Source organism: Lampetra fluviatilis, chromosome 26 (assembly GCF_964198595.1).
Source record: "Lampetra fluviatilis chromosome 26, kcLamFluv1.1, whole genome shotgun sequence".
Taxonomy (NCBI): domain Eukaryota; kingdom Metazoa; phylum Chordata; class Hyperoartia; order Petromyzontiformes; family Petromyzontidae; genus Lampetra; species Lampetra fluviatilis.
Window position 1 is genome coordinate 5041046 of NC_136300.1, and position 17626 is coordinate 5058671.

General features: G+C 47.8%; 1 protein-coding gene across 1 annotated transcript in view; it reads left to right on the forward strand.

The window, feature by feature from the left end:
* The window catches only part of LOC144942136 (uncharacterized), a 70618-nt gene that overhangs the window by 16921 nt on the left and 36071 nt on the right, over positions 1-17626 (forward strand). The window contains exon 2 of the mRNA XM_078868896.1: positions 15076-16541. Within this exon, the coding sequence (XP_078725022.1) occupies positions 15264-16541 (1278 nt within the window). The 5' untranslated portion in view covers positions 15076-15263. The remainder of the gene's footprint in view (positions 1-15075; positions 16542-17626) is intronic.

Here is a 17626-nt window from a genome sequence, read left to right on the forward strand (position 1 = left end):
TAACAACACTTGCTCCAACAGTCTGCTACAGGCTACACGGGGGGGGGGATCTTTGTCTTTTGTACAGGCGTGCGTGATTGCCTGCATGTGCATGCCTTTGTCCACCAAGTATTGACCCCGCTCGTGCTGCCAGGTTTTAAATCGGGTCGGCTTGGCACCCTGCCGTCGCAGAAGGTGTGACTGCACACACCTGCCTTTCACAATAGGTGTGTGTGTGTGTGAAGGCACACGTGTTGACCGTGTAGTATTCGTGTCGGATTGCACACTATTGTTTTTCACATGTCGTTCGCTTCCAACGCTTTCACGTGACTAACACCTGCAGCCATGGGGCTCTATCAATTGTGTGCTCGGCTTACGGAGGCCGCGTCTCGACGGACTTTCACCACTTTTATGTTGTTTGTAAACATGCTCACGTGTGTCCCGGGTGCCTCTCTGGGTTTGTCCCACGAGCTCTTGTTTTGCTCATCCGTACAAAAGGCCACCACGTACATTTATTGCATTTTATGCGGCGCTGGAATATGGCAAAAATTGAAGTGTAGATATCGAGTATAAATAAGGCGCAATTCACCCCAAGTTTTGATGAATAGTCAAGATAATATGCATACACCCACCTGTATGTAAAAGCTTCCGGCAACGTGGAATGCATTTAGATGCTTTGGGTAAATCCACATTGTATCTGTAATTTATTGCGATTGCAATCAAGGGTCAATCTTACTTATATATTGCGGTGAATGATAGCCCCTCCGAGTTGCTGCATGGGTGTACAAATACCATTACATAACAATATACCTGTTAAAAAACGGCAATTTGCGATTCGATGCATGCATGGCGATGATAAGACTCAATATTAATCTATGAATCGATGCTTTGTTCAACTGCTGATGTGTAATACTCTCGTACGCAGTGCAACTCTGCAAGGGGTTCTCATAGAATGCTGATGGGTGCAATATTTAATAACAATTTCACCGTGTGTGACGGCGCTTTCAAAGAAAAGTACTGAAGTCAAGAGCCTGTGATTGGTTGTTGCACCAAAAAAACTTAGTGGAAGAGTGTCGGTTATTTCCCCTCCCCAAATTGTATTTAATGCAGCTCGCGCGGTACAGGAAATGAATAAAAACAGTGGCGGGATTTGTCGTAGGGTTGGGGAAGGGTGATTGCAGCTGTTTAAAGTATACGGTAACCTCCCAACATTTGAATAAATATTTTGTTAAACGGCCAGAATCAACAAGAAAAAACCTTCTCATTCTGTAGTCATGGCGATGACCAATAAAAAAAAATCTGTCCACCCCCCCCCCCCCGTTTGAAAAATCTAAAAGTGAGGCTCCTATTTCGGATTTTGTACGAAGTGAAAGTTCGCGCGTTTGTTTGCTTGTGACGACCGAAGGAAAAAAAGAAGACCGCTTAAATACAGCACTGCACAGCGAATATCTGGAAAGTGTATATTTATTACGTACTGCTGAGAAATAAAATATTCACTTGAGAGTTTTAGCCCACAGTCTTTTGTCTGATGAATGCATCAGTTACGATCTGATTACTTGCAAGTAGTTGAGTCCATTAATTCACACTTGGAGTGTATATTTCTCGGCTGTTGAAACTGAATTGCCGCAAATACATATGCAACTTTCGCAGATAAAATCGAGCGGTTCCCATGCATTTCTCTCGCTGCCTATATAATGTCATTGCTAAGAGACATGCAGAATGCACTGGGGCATGTGCTTTGTCAGCACTTTCTAAATAAACATCTTTTGTGAGCTTACACTTCAGCATACACGCCTTCTACAAGCGCCGTAAATCTTACAGCGCGCCTTGCTTCATCGCAAGCTGCAGTGCAATCTTCCAAGCAAATTAAATGCTCTCATGCGTGTATATGGTCAAAGTGAAAATCTCCTTCACTTGCTCGCTCACGCCCCTGCTGACAGAAGGGCCTCCACTAGAGGGGAGCTCTCAGGAGCCACCCTCTAGAGGAGGGGTATTTGGCCTACTTCTCCACGCTGGCTAGACATCTCAGAGGAGGTGGGAGTTGCACCCCCCACCCCCCATTTTTACCCCACCACATGTGAGAGCTGCTGACTGACTAACTGTAGAGACAATTTTTTTTCTCTGCTGGGTGGAGAGAGGCGGGGTGGGGATTTGAGAAAACTTGCCCCATTGTTTCCGCTGCCATGCCGGGAGATCGAACCGGTGACATGTGGAAGTTCCAGTGTTCTCGACAGCATTGCTGCTTATATGCCATCGGACGTAGTTCCGATAAAAGTTTCAGATTTTTCAAAATTTCCGATCTGATTCATTTGTTTCTAATTCATTGTTACTGTTTTCGAGTGAACATTGCACTCCTCGCATGCTCAGTCGTCCATCGATCGAATGCTTTATTTAACCCAGGTGGGAATCCATGGAAACAACACAGCTCTTGCCCAGGAGGAGGATGTCTTGATACACCTAAGTGTCGTAGTACTCTCGTTCCTGCCACTTTACTTCACACCATGCTGTGGGACAGAGCCTCACATGCATCAACTCGGCCTGAAATGTTGTCTGGTGTTTAGAGTTTATTGGAATTGTTACGTGGATGGTTTCCGTTTCGCCAGTTGGCCAGATCTTTTACAAGGTGAATCTGTGGTGCTGCGTGACCACAGCAGCAGCAGTACAATCAAAAGACAAAAAATAGGGTCCTTCAGGAATATCACACAACTAACTAACGAGGTATTTGATGGTCATTAATGAAACGCAAACACACATAGGCGAGTGGGAAAAAAAACACCCAGTGCCAATATAATACGAGGGGCCACAGAGGCGCCCTAGAAAAAAAACAAACGATGGCCACATTGATGAAAACCTTCAGTGCGAAACTGCGTGACGCGTAAGAGTGTAAGAAAGTGACAGCGTCGGGGGAGAAGACGGTCGGGCGGGATGTAACGGTGGGCCAGTGCGGTGCCGGCTACCCACAAGGCCACCAACGCACCTTGGCAACGAGCGGTCTTGCGGTTATTGCGCTATCAATCCGTGGGAACGTTGCACGCGGTTATTTATTGACGTTCATTCCATTGTTTCCTCCGTTCATCCGCCACGTTTGGTACATATTGCCGGCCGCTCAATTGAGATGCATTTTGCAGGCCTTGGTGGGGTTGAGGTGGGCAGCAACACGGGCGTGCGATAGATGTTTTTTGCGGTTTTGTCCAGAACCATTCTTCAACGCCAGTCTCAAGGTTTCAAAAAAAATTATTTCGTGCAATCCCATGCTGTGCACATGCGCCCACAAAAAAACACACGCACATACACCCATGCGTTTACACGCAAAGATTTTTAAAAAATCCCCCGTGTAACTTTAACAGACTGTTGGGGCAAGTGGTCTTGGCTCGCACAAATTAAGGCCAGCACGGCACACGAGGGTGTGAGTGGCCAGCGCCACGCCCGGCCGCCTTTGTCTCCCGAGTGGCGATGTTTTACACACACCGCACCAGGATACTCATTTGAGGCCGAGTCGACCTAGGGGGAGGCCCAGAACCGGCTCAGACGATAATCGTCACTGGCGTCGGCTGTTAAGCGGGAATCGAACTTGGGTCTCCAGGTTCGGAGCCACCACCAACACGCAGAGACTGGAGACACGTGCGACGCGTGAGTCCGTGCGTGCGATACGTGAGTCCGCGACTCGCTCTCGCGTTCGGCATCGCCCCGGCTGCTCCGGAACAGCGCCACGCCACGCCGGACAGCGCCGCTGCCGCTACCGCTCGGCTCACTTTCGGCGCAACATTCGCCGGGCTCCTCTCCGAAAGCCACTCGCAACACGCGGGGGGGGGGGGTTAGTGTGGGACGGGGCGCTGCCGCAGAGTCGGTAATGAAACCGGGCGTTTCATGGAGGAAAAAGCACCAAACCGGAAGGTTCTGTCACATAAATCACGCTCATTTTTTCAAACGCCTGGCATGTGATATTCAAAAGGAGGCGGTTGTTACTCCCCCCCCCACACCGCCGGCCCCCTCCCCCCGTCCCATCCCCCACACGTGTAATTTAACTCTGCGGCTGGAGCTTGTTGAGGACTCCTGATCATTAACGCTGCAAATTGCCTCCCTTTTTTGCTGGCAAAGAATGTGTTTGGGGATGAAAGGAGGGGGTAGAGGATGTCGGGTGCAACTGGACGAGAGAGGGTAGAAAGCCTTGACCTCCAACGGAGGGTTGACGGAGCTATTCGCGCGCTCTCCTGAATAATGTTCAAAATAAACCTTGGAGCAGATCCGAGTCAGAATGGCCCAACACTCTTTGATCTCACTCGCTGTCCTGCCTCTGACTTTAACACGAAGGCTGACCCAGAATTATGACCCAAAGGAAAAGTGAACCAATATCTGCTCTTCACAATTCCTAGCCTCACTGAACCCTTGGTCCCTGATCTAACTCGAAACAACCAGGGCCTTGTCAGCACGTTTTGCAAGTTGAAGATCAACGAGTTTGATATTAAAAATAAAACATAATAAAATAATTCTCACGACGTTTCGGCCACAACGCAAGCAGCCGTCCTTGTTTAGTAACTGCAGCTACATACTATTAACATTCCTTCCCTTTGTTAATGCTACCCCCATCCCCTCCCTTTGAAGCTGTTAATCCTTCATAATGCACGGGCATAATATGACTTTGAAACCCCCCGCCCACCTCCTACGCATTTCCCATAAATATGCTACATTCCTATTGATATGCAAATTATTTTGTCAAGGCGCTCTTCTTCCCCCCTCCAACCCAGCTTAAATATACGCTTCAAGCTTGGTGAGTTTGATATTATTGTTTGCAATGGTCACCGATGATTTATATTCTAGTCTACGTTATAAGGAGCAGAGGTGGAATTGTCCACCCAACCTTCAATTCCCCTGTCCTCGGCAATACGATGATGTTTTTCGTGATGCATGATCACGATTTAAATCGAGAGTTGAATCATTGCTACCATTGCGGTGAATGGTTGTGTCCTCGTCATGCAGTCTGTCCCCAGGGGCAGTGACCTCCTTTGCATCTAAAGGCGGTAATCCTATGGCAACGCCAGCGTTTGAGTGACACATCCTTCCACAGTGGCCACGTGCACAGTGGGCTGAGGGTAACTCCCAAGGGTAACCCCTGAGGGTAGCTCCTGAGGTTAACGCCTGACAGTAAGTCATGATGGTAATTATTTAAGGTAACGCCTTAGGGTAACCCCTTAGGGTAACTCCTTAGGGTAACTCGTGAGAGTCACTCCTTAAGGTAAGCCCTGAGGGTAACACCGATTGACACTGTGACCACCACTTCTGACCCTCTCTTCTGGATTGTTGTTTACCCATTACATAAAGCCCACACAAATACGAAAAACATCCATTATTACGCACGCATCGTGGGCTTAAGAAGTTATATTAAACGGTGAACAGATGCAGCATTACTCACCCTATTAAAGTAATCAGTAATAAATAAATGAGGTGGCATTTCAGAATGCCACCACTCTTTTGTGAGTCAAGGCGTCTTCTTCTCAGGGTTTTTTGACCTCCCTTTGGAACTATAACCCATCGCACCGTAACTCTAAAGACACATCTGTGTGGAAACAAAAACTGTAATCCCGACCAAACACAACTGCCAACTCTATCCCACGCAGATACAATGGCAGCATTATACTTGACGCCACTTCTGCTGATAACGTGCATTATTCTGATCGGCGTGTGTTTATTATTCATTCAACAGCGACAAAAAAAAACAACCGTGCATTGTGTTGTTATTTTAACCCTTGGTGGGTTGCAAATATAGCCACGCGGCAGTGCAATTAGAGTGAAAGTCTGCGGCTTTGACTGTGGTGCTGTTCTAAAACGTGAATAATTGCTGTTTTGGGGGAGTTGTACCAGTTGCCATGAAACAAAATTGACCTCTAACCCAGCGAGCCCGAGCACAAGTTTGGCATGAACGTATTACGACGTGTACAGTACTGGATATATGCACACACGGTGCAGCTTGATTACGTTCAATACACTTGTACTTAACTTTTTTTTCCACGACACCAGTGGCATAGTTTTATTGGCATGGGTCCCAGTGTCAAAAAAATTAAATGGGGGGGGCGGGCAGGGAGCCCAGTACAATTTATCCCCTCCTCCCCCCCGCGATTCATAGCCTGGCGCCTGAGTTCTTCCGGCCCGTGGGTCCCGGTGCAATTGCACTGCCTGCACACTCGACAACTGTGTTGCTATTCTAGGGCACCGCAGTGTCGAGATGTCAACTACTTCGCCTGGTTTACAAGAGGTCGTGGGTTCGATCCCGTAGTGTTGCACGTTCTCTCCGTGGTTGCGTGGATTTTCCTCCGGGTCCTCCGGTTTCGCCCCCCCTCCCCCACACACATTTAGGATCAACGTGCGTTTAGGGTATTTGGCTGCTATAAATTTCCACGTGACAAGCCACTTCGTTGAGCCATCATTCATGGCCAGGTCGCTTCTGAAAAATAACTTGTACATCTCGGTGGGCTTTTCCTGGTAAAATAACAAAAACATTGTTTAGTTTTAGAGGTGTAGTGGCTCAAGCCCGTGCCCCAGCAGTTTTTGAAGCAAAGGTTGGTGGATCACAGGTGGACCTGCCAAACCCGAAGATGCGCAAAGAGGGTCACGGGAGATGCCATCGCAGTAAGTGGGTTGTGAACCCGTTCATCCCCTCGTACGCATGGGGGGTTTCTCCGCATGCACAGCGCCCATAAATGACGAAACACGCCGTAGCGTGGTTGGCTACGTACGGTGCAAAAGAAGTTGAACATACACGTTGAAAAGAAAAAAAATATTGAGGCTCCTCAATAAGTACATAACTGCCATTCATATTAATGATACATGTTTTTTTTGTTATTTGCTGCACGTATTGTATATATACGCATCTCGTGGCTATATCAACATCCTGTAATCTAAACGTAGCGTGAAATAAATGGCCAGCCTTAATCGAGCTTCGGAGGGCCGGTGCCGTTTTTAAATTGTCCGAAACGCGAGGCGCCCCCCCCCCCCCTGGCCTCGTTAATACGAGCGCAGGAGGCACTTGGCGAGGGTTTCCTTTTGAGTTGTCGTTGTCGCTGTTGGGACGACTGCCACGCAATGCAATGAAGTCGCACGGCGCCCGCCACGCGTGTTCGCGCTGGGCGGTTCCCTCTCCGCTCCTCCTGCGCGCGATGGAAATTTGGGGGGCCCCCGTTGCATTTAACCCTGGGGGTGGGAGAGGTGGCCGTGGTGGTGGTGGTGGCGGCGGCGGGGGATCTTATACAGTGCCCCGGTATTTATAGCGACCGAGGAGGCCTCGTGCCGTTCTCACAATAGAGAACGGCGGATTGTTGAGGACGAGTTTACAATGGGGGCTTTTGAAAAACACCGCTGCCGTATCGTCAGCAGCCTCGCTGTTTACGTTCATAAAACAAAAAACGATCCCACGGCTCTGGATTTAGTGTTTGTTGCTACGCTTTTAAACCCAGAACCAAACACAGTACGCAGTGTGCGCGCACGATGAGCGGTTGCATCGGGAATGGAAAAGGAGAACGTGCACTTTCCTAAAAAGAAATGAAAGTTGGTTACTTGAGAGAATGTGACCCGACACTGATGGATGGTTGAATTATAATATTATTTAATTCAGCATCATGCTCGTTGATGTGTTGTCGATTGTCAATGTGTCATTCTGCTTTAACTCGAGAACCAAATGTAAGTGTAGAAGATGTCCAACTGGAAAAGAGCTTCATAGATCATCGGATTCCTCCAGTTCAAATACATTATTTGATTCTGATTCTGAAGTACAAGGATTGGCCCCTGTGTACGGGGCCATGGTCAAAGTGCCACCGAAGCTGCTACTGCACCATCATCAGCTGTTGTTTATCCACTGCTGGATGAAGGTTTCCCCATGCCATCACAGATCCTCATGGACCAGTGCTGCTACTATATATCTCACACCTGCACATGGTCCAGAACCGTTGAAGATATCATTCGCCACTGGTGTTAGCCTTCATCGGGAATCAAACTCAGGTGACTGAGTAGCAGATCATATTGCGTATATCACCGCACCACCTTTCTATCTATGCGCATGTATACTGTGCAAAAAAACTGAAACGCATTTCATCATATTAATTATTTAAACACGTTGTGACTGAATTCACGCAAAATACGCTATTGTTAGTGTAACCAGTGGTGGCAGGTGGCCCATACATTTAGCCACGCGTCTCCCAGTTGCCTACTCAATCGTTTTTTTTTCAGTGGCAAAAAACAAATGGCCATTGGGGTTTTTTTTCCTTTCTTCCAGGCGATGCCGCAACCAGTCGAGAAATGCGATTAAGAACGAGACCTGATGCTGCCACACGAGTTACATGGCCTGTTATTTTACAACTTTATTCGTAATGCATTATTTGTTACGTGTCCAAACACGTATATATTTAAGTAGCTCCCCGATTGTCTCGTTTTACTCTCCCACCAACCTGTACTCGTGCCCCTAGTGCCCTTCTTGCACGCGGTGAAGAGTTGATCGGCAACGTTTATAACGTGTTCATGTCGAGCAGTGACAGATTATCCCAGTTGCAAAAGTAGCTACATATGCTACGGGCCCCGCACTTTCAAGGGCCCCGCGCTAAATGCTTTCAAGCTATGAATTCCGGTTCAGTGATTCTGCACTTGCTCTATTACTATAGTCCTATACTGCCTTCAACTTTTAAGAACGACTGGGTGTTTAAGGTTAGCGATTTGTCGTATTATCTGGCTGTATAGCAAATGAAAAAATACAATTACTTTACTATGCAAGTAAAAATTTGTGTTTTTAATATTTGTATTTTTATTTTTATTTTAGGCACCCTTTATAACATATGCCACACATGCCCCGCACTAACTTAATGCGGCACTGATGTCGAGGTTGGTCAGTGAGCCAGCGTGTGGCTTCAGGAGTAGCTGGTTGAATATCTCTAAAGCACTGCCAGAGACGAATGGAAGCGGGCAGTGGCGTTACTACAGCATGTGGTCAACAAGTTTGAGACCAGTGACCACCGTTGCAACGTGGGCTGTTCTTAATTTGTCATTGGTATGGAAGAGAGCCACGTATACTTAGCGATGCAGTGGATACATCCACCTCTTGGTATGATCAGCAAATGCCTGTCTAATCCTCAAATGTAGTCTTCCCAACTGGGGGCGAAGATGTCCCTGTTGTTGAGAGTGACGAATCTCCATGGACATACCCAGTGTATGCGTCTTGAAAATAAAATAAACAGATGCCAAAGCATGATAACAAAAAAACTCGGCTTCACTCTCGCTCTCTCTCTCTGGAAAGGTAGAACAAACGCAACTTTGGTTGTTTAATTATTGCCGCGGTCGTCACGGCTATCATCACTCTGCCGCACGTAATTTCGTGGTCTCGTGAATGAGGGCTCGCAAGTAATTGAGGATTTCATCGCAGGGGACCTGCCATGCCTTGCGCAGGCTTTGGCACGGTGTGGTGACATTTCTGATGCGGTTTTCTTTCCACACCATTAGCCCGTCACTCAGCCGCAGCACGAATCAGTGAGAGTTGTCGGACTTGATCGGTAGGTGTGAATGCAACATCTTTATATCGGGCACGGGGTCGCCCTTTTGTGTTGCTAAGCGAGTGGGACAGTGTCCTGCCGTTTTGAATTTTGTTCTTCAATACAAGATTAATTACATAAAAAAATGTTTTTGCCAAATGCTCAACAAAGATCGTTTGTGTTGTTGGGTTAGTGCCTGGAACTTTGTCCTGCTAAGTCACATGGATAGAATAATTTCTTAAAGTGGGTGAGTGTATTTTAATAGTAGTATTGGTGTGTGAGTGTGTGTGTGAGTGTGTGTGTGCGTGGCCATGTGTGTGCAGTCGTGTTTTAGAATTGTGAGTGCGTGCATGCGTGTGTGTGTGAAATTCACTGCAAATGCCAAAGGATCACACAGCCAAAATAAAAGAACCATTACTTGCAAAGCCAACAGTGTTACATTGCTCTTCAACAATACACAAAGGCACGGCGGATTACTGCACAATGCAGACCTGTGCTGTAATAATGAAAAGAGGTGTTGACTTGAAGTCTTCACTTGTTTGGATGATTGATTGATTGAGGAATGCTTAGCGGGCCAGCTATAGAGTCCACCATATCCCGGGTAGCCAAGCGCACACGTTAGGCATTTGCTGTCGCAAAGAATGTCATCTGACATAAAGGTAAAGAATTCCTAGGCTCGAGTTCTTTTCAAAGCCCAAACATTGCGACATTTAGTTTGGTCATCCACGCTCGTGGCGAGGAGGCTGTTGTTATTGCCTCCATTTTTCATGAGCGCGTGCCAGTGGGAACAAACGCCCCCTTCCATCTCCAACGTCAATTTGCGATCCGGGTCCTCGAATTTTCCGAGGGTCCCAGCTGGCAGACTGATATCTGTCGACGGTGAAGCCCAAAGCCCCGCGTTGCCCATTACGCCAAATATATCGTGTTGTATATCGGGGGACCGACAAACCGCACGCCTTCAAGGCTTCCTCACTGCTCACCAGACCAAGACCTTATGAAGCCCCCATTCACTTGTAACCTGAGCAGGCAGCTGGCTGCGTGCAAAGCAGGTGCAGACAGCAGGCCCTAATCCTTGTAGTGTGGATTGTGTCCTAAATGTTTGCTTTCACTTGGGAGTCCAGTATCACCTTTATCTCTACCTGGTTCATGTGTAATGGTGATTAGGGCCGGATTAACCGAGGGACTTTTAGGGGCTGCAGCCCAGAGTCTTTGATTTTGAGGGCCCTGTAAGAAAGTATACACGGTACCACTTTATAATGGTTGAAAGGCAATCCTGTCATTCAAGCCATCGCATCACGATGTGTATTGCTACCAGTTGTGTTGACATTAGAAGAGTTTTGTTCGTTTTAACTTTAACTTAGCTTAAAAATTTGTCATGGGACCTCCTTTGCCAGTACCACAATATACTAATAGGGATTTTCCCCTTTTTTCTGGCAACAAAACTGACACCTTTTGCAAGGAATCATGCTTACATTAACCACAATACTTGCAGTCAAATGCAAACAAAAACTCTGATAATCATGCTTACATTAACCACAATACTTGCAGTCAAATGCAAACAAAAAACAATACTCTGATAATTATTAAACAATTCTCTGATAATTATTATCAGAGTATTGTTTTTTGTTTGCATTTTACTGCAAGTAGTGTGGTTAATGTAAGCATGATTCCTTGCAAAAGGTGTCAGTTTTGTTGCCAGAAAAAAGGGGAAAAACCCTATTAGTTTAAAAATTCGTGTATCTGACTTAAATATTTGCAACTGAAATAACCGTGTTTGTCATTGAGCATGGGTGATGGTGGAACAGGTAAGGGGAAAAAATAAATAGGCAGAGAGGGGCCCTAAAAAACTATGCCAATCCTGGGTCCCCATCAAACTTGTTCTGGGCCATTAATTCTAGATTTGAAGCTTTCGTGACTGCAAGGAATCATATTCTTAGGTTTTTTTGGTAATGAATGGAACGTATCATTGGCTACCATATTCTGATGAGCTCCCCCTTCCCTCTCCTCCCCCCTCAACTCGCTTTTAAGGGATTACATCTTGAATCATTGCCTCACTTGATGCAGCTAATCTGGCTGTGACGGTCCCACCTGATGACGGAGACTTGTGTTGCCTCCGAAACGTCGTGATTTTTGTTTTTATTTTATTTTCATTAATTTTGATGTTTTACCTACGTGACTTTACCGAAAAAAACCTAAGAATATTGTTCTGGGCCAGGTTGTGATATTTAACACAGCAGGTTGTTTTTCTTCTTGGTTCTTTCGGTAAAGTCACGAAGGAGGGAAATAATAAAATAATAAAAATAAAACATAATACAATAAAGGAAACCGAATAAAAAAAATCCTCCTGTCTTAGTTTGTGCAGCAGCTCACAGGGGATGGTAGTTACACTCTAACAAAACTGCTATATTTCGATTTAAAGCTTTCATGACTGCAGGGATTCATCTTCTTGGTTCTTTCGGTGAAGTCACGTAGGAGTGAAATAATAAAATAATAAAAAGAAAACATAATAAAATTGAATAATGTTTTATTATTTTATTATTTCCCTTCTACGTGACTTTAAAACAATTCTATTTTATTATGTTTTATTTTTACTATTTCCCTTCCACGTGACTTTACCGAAAGAACCAAGAAGATGAATCCCTGCAGTCACGAAAGCTTTAAATCGAAATATAGCAGTTTTTTAGAGTGTAACTACCATCCCCTGTGAGCTGCTGCACAAACTAAGTCGGGAGGATTTTTTTATTCGGGTCCCTCTATTCGTGGTTTTATTTGTTAAGGGTTTTATTCAATTGTATTCATTAAGGGGTGTGTCAAGCGTTGGGCTGTGAGCCGTCGTGTGAATGGGCCACTGTATAAAATCAAGTTTTAGTTAGGCAAGAATGTGGGTGATGTGTGACCACAGGACACGTACGTGCCGCGTTCGTGTCTGTGTGTGTGTGTAATGAGTTCAACGTGGAGTTTGTCGAGTCGGAATATTTATTTATTTTAAAAATATTTGGTCACTTTACAGCAGTCCTTGGGGTTTTATTGTTGGAAAACCGTTTCAGGCACGAATTTTTTTTTTCTTTCCAAAATCTAAAAAAAAATAACATGAAATAAATCACGTTTTTTGGGATAAAGGCCAATGTGTATGTTCAGCCAAAGCAACATTTTCCCAGACTTCTTTCCAGTGAGGCCACGGGAGACTTTTCTTGCACACCTACATTACTACTTTGCCATTCCACGTCTCTCACAAGCGTGTTCTGTACTGTAACAAAATGGCAATGGTGCATCGTTAACTGCAGAGGTCACACTGGATTTTCTGTCCGCTGTATAAAAAAAAAACGAAATCTGAAAACATTGATTATTTTCCCGTGAGAAAGCATTACCCAACTGTTGTACTTTCACTTTTCTCATTTTTACTTGAAATCTAGTTGGAACACAGTTTTCTTTAAAAAGTGTTTCTCAAAATTGTTGCTGCAAAGTTGGCTTAAAAAAAAAGTCGTTTGCAGCGGTGTAACAGAATCGGCCGTGTTGGCCGTGACAGGCTCTGTAATTTGCCAAGTTCGGTACAGGGTCACTGTGAATGGAGCCTCTTGTGGAATGTGTTCCACAGAACCAGCGCTCTGCACCGTAAATGTCCCCAATTTTCTGAAACTCTCAGCTCACTGGAGTATACCTAACTACCCTTAGCTGATGGTTGTATGAAAGCAAATTTAACGCTACACAGGTGTCGGGTGGTGACGGGTTTAACGACAAATTTATGTTTACGCGATCTAACTCAACAACAAAAAAAACCTGTTATGGAGTTACATTGGTATCGATTAAACTTTGTTTTTCTTTCCACCACGTACATTCGGTAGCATGTTTAATACATGTTCACTTAGCTGCTTGTTTTTTTTATGCCAAGCTTTCTGCTCGGAGTTTGTGCCGAGGGCCACCGCGCGCACGATCCAACAAGTGTCGCTTGACGTTACAAACAATCGGCCTTTGGGAGTCGTCACCTGGTTTAATGAAGACGTTTGTGACTCGCCTCGAATGCGAACCTGGGTTTCTGTGCATGGGGCATGCGTCGGGGGGGGGGGGTGAACACGGAACTCGGAGTGGATTCTTGTGAAAAACTATCCGCTTCATTCAGTGGCCCATGCGGTGCACACCAGGAAAGGTCGTTTTCGAAAGCCGGCCGTCTGGTTTAAGTGACGTCGTGCCAACTAGGCCGAGCATTGCGGCATCCCTGAACGCAAGGGAGACGTTCAAATGTTCACCACTTTCTCGCACTTTTTGCCCGCAAACATTCGGTAACTTCCAGGTGTAAAGCATTTGACTGTGCCATCTTGTTTGTTTGTACATCCTAACACTGCTTATAAACGCATTACCTGGTTTATATTTAAAAAAATATACGAATTTCATACCCCAGGAAATATTTAATTGGTGACGATAAACCCATGATATGTGACACGGTTTTGCAAAAAATATTTCTGTATAATATTTTATACACACTTTGAGAAGAGCTAGAAGCCGTTAGATAAAGTAATTCAGCCGTCCCAGGTGTCCCGGACAGGAGGGGAGGGTGGGGGGTGTAGCATTTCCACCGTCGCCGTGAGCACCAAAACCTCCTTCTCGTGTGCGTGGCGGGGGTGACGAGCGCACGTTCATTCAAATATTCATGGCGCCCGCTTGACTCTTTCCTTTCTGTGCGCGAGCGCGAGAAGTGATCCCGGCGCGTGGGCCTCGTGAATAATTTAAGGGAACTGCTGCCTCGGGGTGGGCGTGTGGTGTCCGTTACGCCCCAGGCAGTGGGTGGAGAGGGGTGTTTGGTTTGGGAGTGAGCGAGTGGATGCACCTTCGCGTGCGTTTGCATGTGTGTGCCCGCGCGCGCGTGTGTGTGTGTGTGCCCATGAGGCTTGTGCCAGTTATTAGCGTCTGTTGCGACTTCTTGGCCTTTGTTGGATGTCTCACTTTGCTGCCTCGGTTCAGCCGGAGAGAGAGCAGGTTTGCTGCTGCATAAAAAAATAATGTTAAGGATAACTTGGCCAAAACTGTGGTATTGTTTTGTAGGAATAGTGCTGTTCTTCATTGTGTTTTCGTGTTCGTATTGTTTGTGGAAATTTTTTGGGGTTTTTTTTTCCTCCAAGGAATTTGTCTTGTTTTGTATACAATGGGTTCGGAGAGAGCGGACAGTTTTCACTAATCTCCGTCAACAATTTACACACGTGTGATAGGAGGCTAATGGGTCCACGTTTCTTCACGTCAGTTTTGTCTTGGATTGAGACGTAATTTGTTCCGTGACTATGGTATTTTATAGCCGAGTATGAGTGTAGTTAAATAAATAGTACCACCGTGGTTACATTTCTAATGTGAATACGTTTAGAACTGTGTACGTCAATAATAACCAACGGAGCATTTTGATTCCAATTTAAAATGCGTAATACATTGTTGAACGAAAATGCATCTTGACGACTTGAATTTTGTCAGCGAAGCTGAGCGACCACAATTTCATTCAGTTTTTTTTGTCAGAGAACTGTGTATGCTTTTGATGATTCAGCTCTTGGCCTTCCAGGAGCACGCGAGCACACGTGATGACAGCTGTATTTTTCACACTCTCGTGCAGGTGCCGTCGGCCAACATTCGAGCCCGAAAATAATTAACGCCTTGCGAGGACAAGCGCAATTCAAACGGGAAAAGCGGTGAAACAAGGAAAGCCGTTGAGGAGGAGGAGGAAAACCAGAGGACGACCCAGCCTCCTAGCAAGACGCCCACTGCGGACAGGAGTTGAGGCTCCTTCCGTGCATCCCCGAGATGCATCGCTCGGGCGCATCTCGCTCCAAGGAGAGCGGCGCGCCGCCCAAAAAGAGCAGCATGCTCAGCAGCCTCCTGCAGAAGCTGCACCTCGACAACCACGGCTCGTCCTTCAACCGCAGCCGTGGCCAGCAGTCGGGCGGCCTCGGGCGGCAGCTGGACCTGCACCGGGGCCAGGATCCCCCGCCCATCTCCAGCGTGCTCAACCACAACCTCCTCAACCTCAACCAGCTGCAGTCAGGCGCGCTCAACGTGCCGGGGCAACCGGGCAGAGGCGGCGGCGGGGGCGGCGGCGGCGGCGGCGGGGGCGGAGGCGCCGCGGTGATCCAAGGGCACCACCCGCCCTTCTCGTGCCCGCAGACGCAGGCCGGGTACCCGTGGGGCCTGGACGAGTGCTTCGCCGGCGACGTCGCGAGGCCGCGCAGCTTTAGCCAGTCGCGCCAGCGCCTCTGCCAGGTGCAGCCGCTGCCCGACTCTGGCCCCGGCGTGCCGGGGGCTCGGGGCCGGCACCAGCGCTCGCACAGCTCGGGCCAGCCGGTGCAGAACCTTGTGCAGATCCAGCAGGGCAACCAGAGCCTCTTCGGCGGGCCCGCGGTCGCCTCTTGCCAGGGCTCGCAGGCGTTCGTGCAGGGCCACGGCGTCCAGTCCAACCAGAACGTGAAAAAGAGCCTGATGCTCCCGCTCGCCGTGAACCTGCAGGGCACGGCCGTCGAGTTTGTCGGCCCGCAGAGGCCGAGCGAGCGCTCCCAGAGCCCCCGGCGCTCCAACCAGAGCCAGAGTCTGCTGAGCCTGCAGCAGCAGCAGCAGCAGTTGCAGCAGCAGCAGCAGTTGCAGCAGCAGCAGTTGGTGCATGGACCTAGGCCCAAAAGCCCTTCGAGTCAGGTGGCGCAGAAGCTGTTTGGCTACGGTGAGGGTAGCGAGCGGCAAATGCTGGACGACGGGGAGGAAGAGGAGGACCCGGCGCCGCGAGGCCACGAGGCCTTCCCGCACGAGAACAACAACGGCGAGGAGGCGCGGAGGCAGAGGAGGAGCCCCGGCGAGCAGAGGCCGCGGCGGCTCACGCACGGCCGGGCGAGCGGCGCCACGACCTCCGCGGCGGTGGCGGCCGTGGCGGCCCAGCAGCGGGTGGCCGACGACAAGGAGAGGGAGCGAGAGCGGGAGAGGGAGAGGGAGCGGGAGAAGGAGTTGGAGGAGGCCCGCACGCGCGCCATGCAGATGGAGAAGACCATGCGCTGGTGGTCGGACTGTGCCTCGAGCTGGCGCGAGAAGTGGGGAAAGGTCAGTCGCGTGTTTGTCCGTGGGGTTTTAGTTGGTGCTGCAAGGCTTCTGGGCGGCCTCGTACGCTGTCATTTGTAATTTTAAGGAATTACAGTCAGTGTCACTACGTTCAAGTAATCATAAGGCTTCCCATTTGGGGGAGGGGGGGGCGAGATATGTGACCGTACTTCACCACGCCGGTCAACGCGGATTGGTGAAAATACTCGCCATGAGTCTGAGCGATGGCAATGGCTTGGGGAGACCTTCATCCAGCAGTGGATAGGTCGTAGCTGATGATGATGAGGATAACGATGATTGTGACAGCAGTGGTGGTAGAAGAATTTTGAGGCGTCGTGGCTACAGTACTATTCTGGCTGCGGTTGATCTCAGATTGTCTGGAGGTGGTGTGTGACAGGGATGGATGGGGGTTAGGTATTGCACTGCAGACCACACATTACACTGATGTCTATAGACAGTGACTCAATGCTATGTTAATCAACAAATATGATTAATACCCGGATAATTATGAAGTACATTCGATCATTATTTGGTCCTGAGCGTTTTTTAACTCTTTTTTTTGCGTGCTATTGATGTCATGTCAAAAAATGATGAATCTATTGGGAAATGTCACAGAGGGCTGTGCGCCAGGGAGCGGCCCGCAGAAGACATTATCTCATTAATTCAGAAATATCCTTAAAATAGCCATTTTATTATTTACACAGTCGTGGTTACACCTCCCTACGTGCTCTGCTATGAGCCCGTCGCATGACAGCCAAACCAACGGCATTCTTGCTTGAATTCTCAAAGCTGGGATTTTGCGAAATAATGTGGACATTTATCTTAATGGGATTTTTGTTCGTGCAGTCATCGGCGACCGGGCTGAGGCCATCAACTCGCTGCACTTGAGAAACCACTTTTAATAACGGGTGGCTGCTTGCCATTGAACCCAGGGTCTCGGCAGTGCAGGATCAGTGGTCTTGACTTCTGAGCAATACAGCCATCTCTGTCTGTCACCCAGAGTATCGATGTAATCCAGAGTGGTGCTGCTGTGCACTGACATTTGGGTACGGAGCCAGAAATGCAAATGCCATATTTCTGTGTTTGGG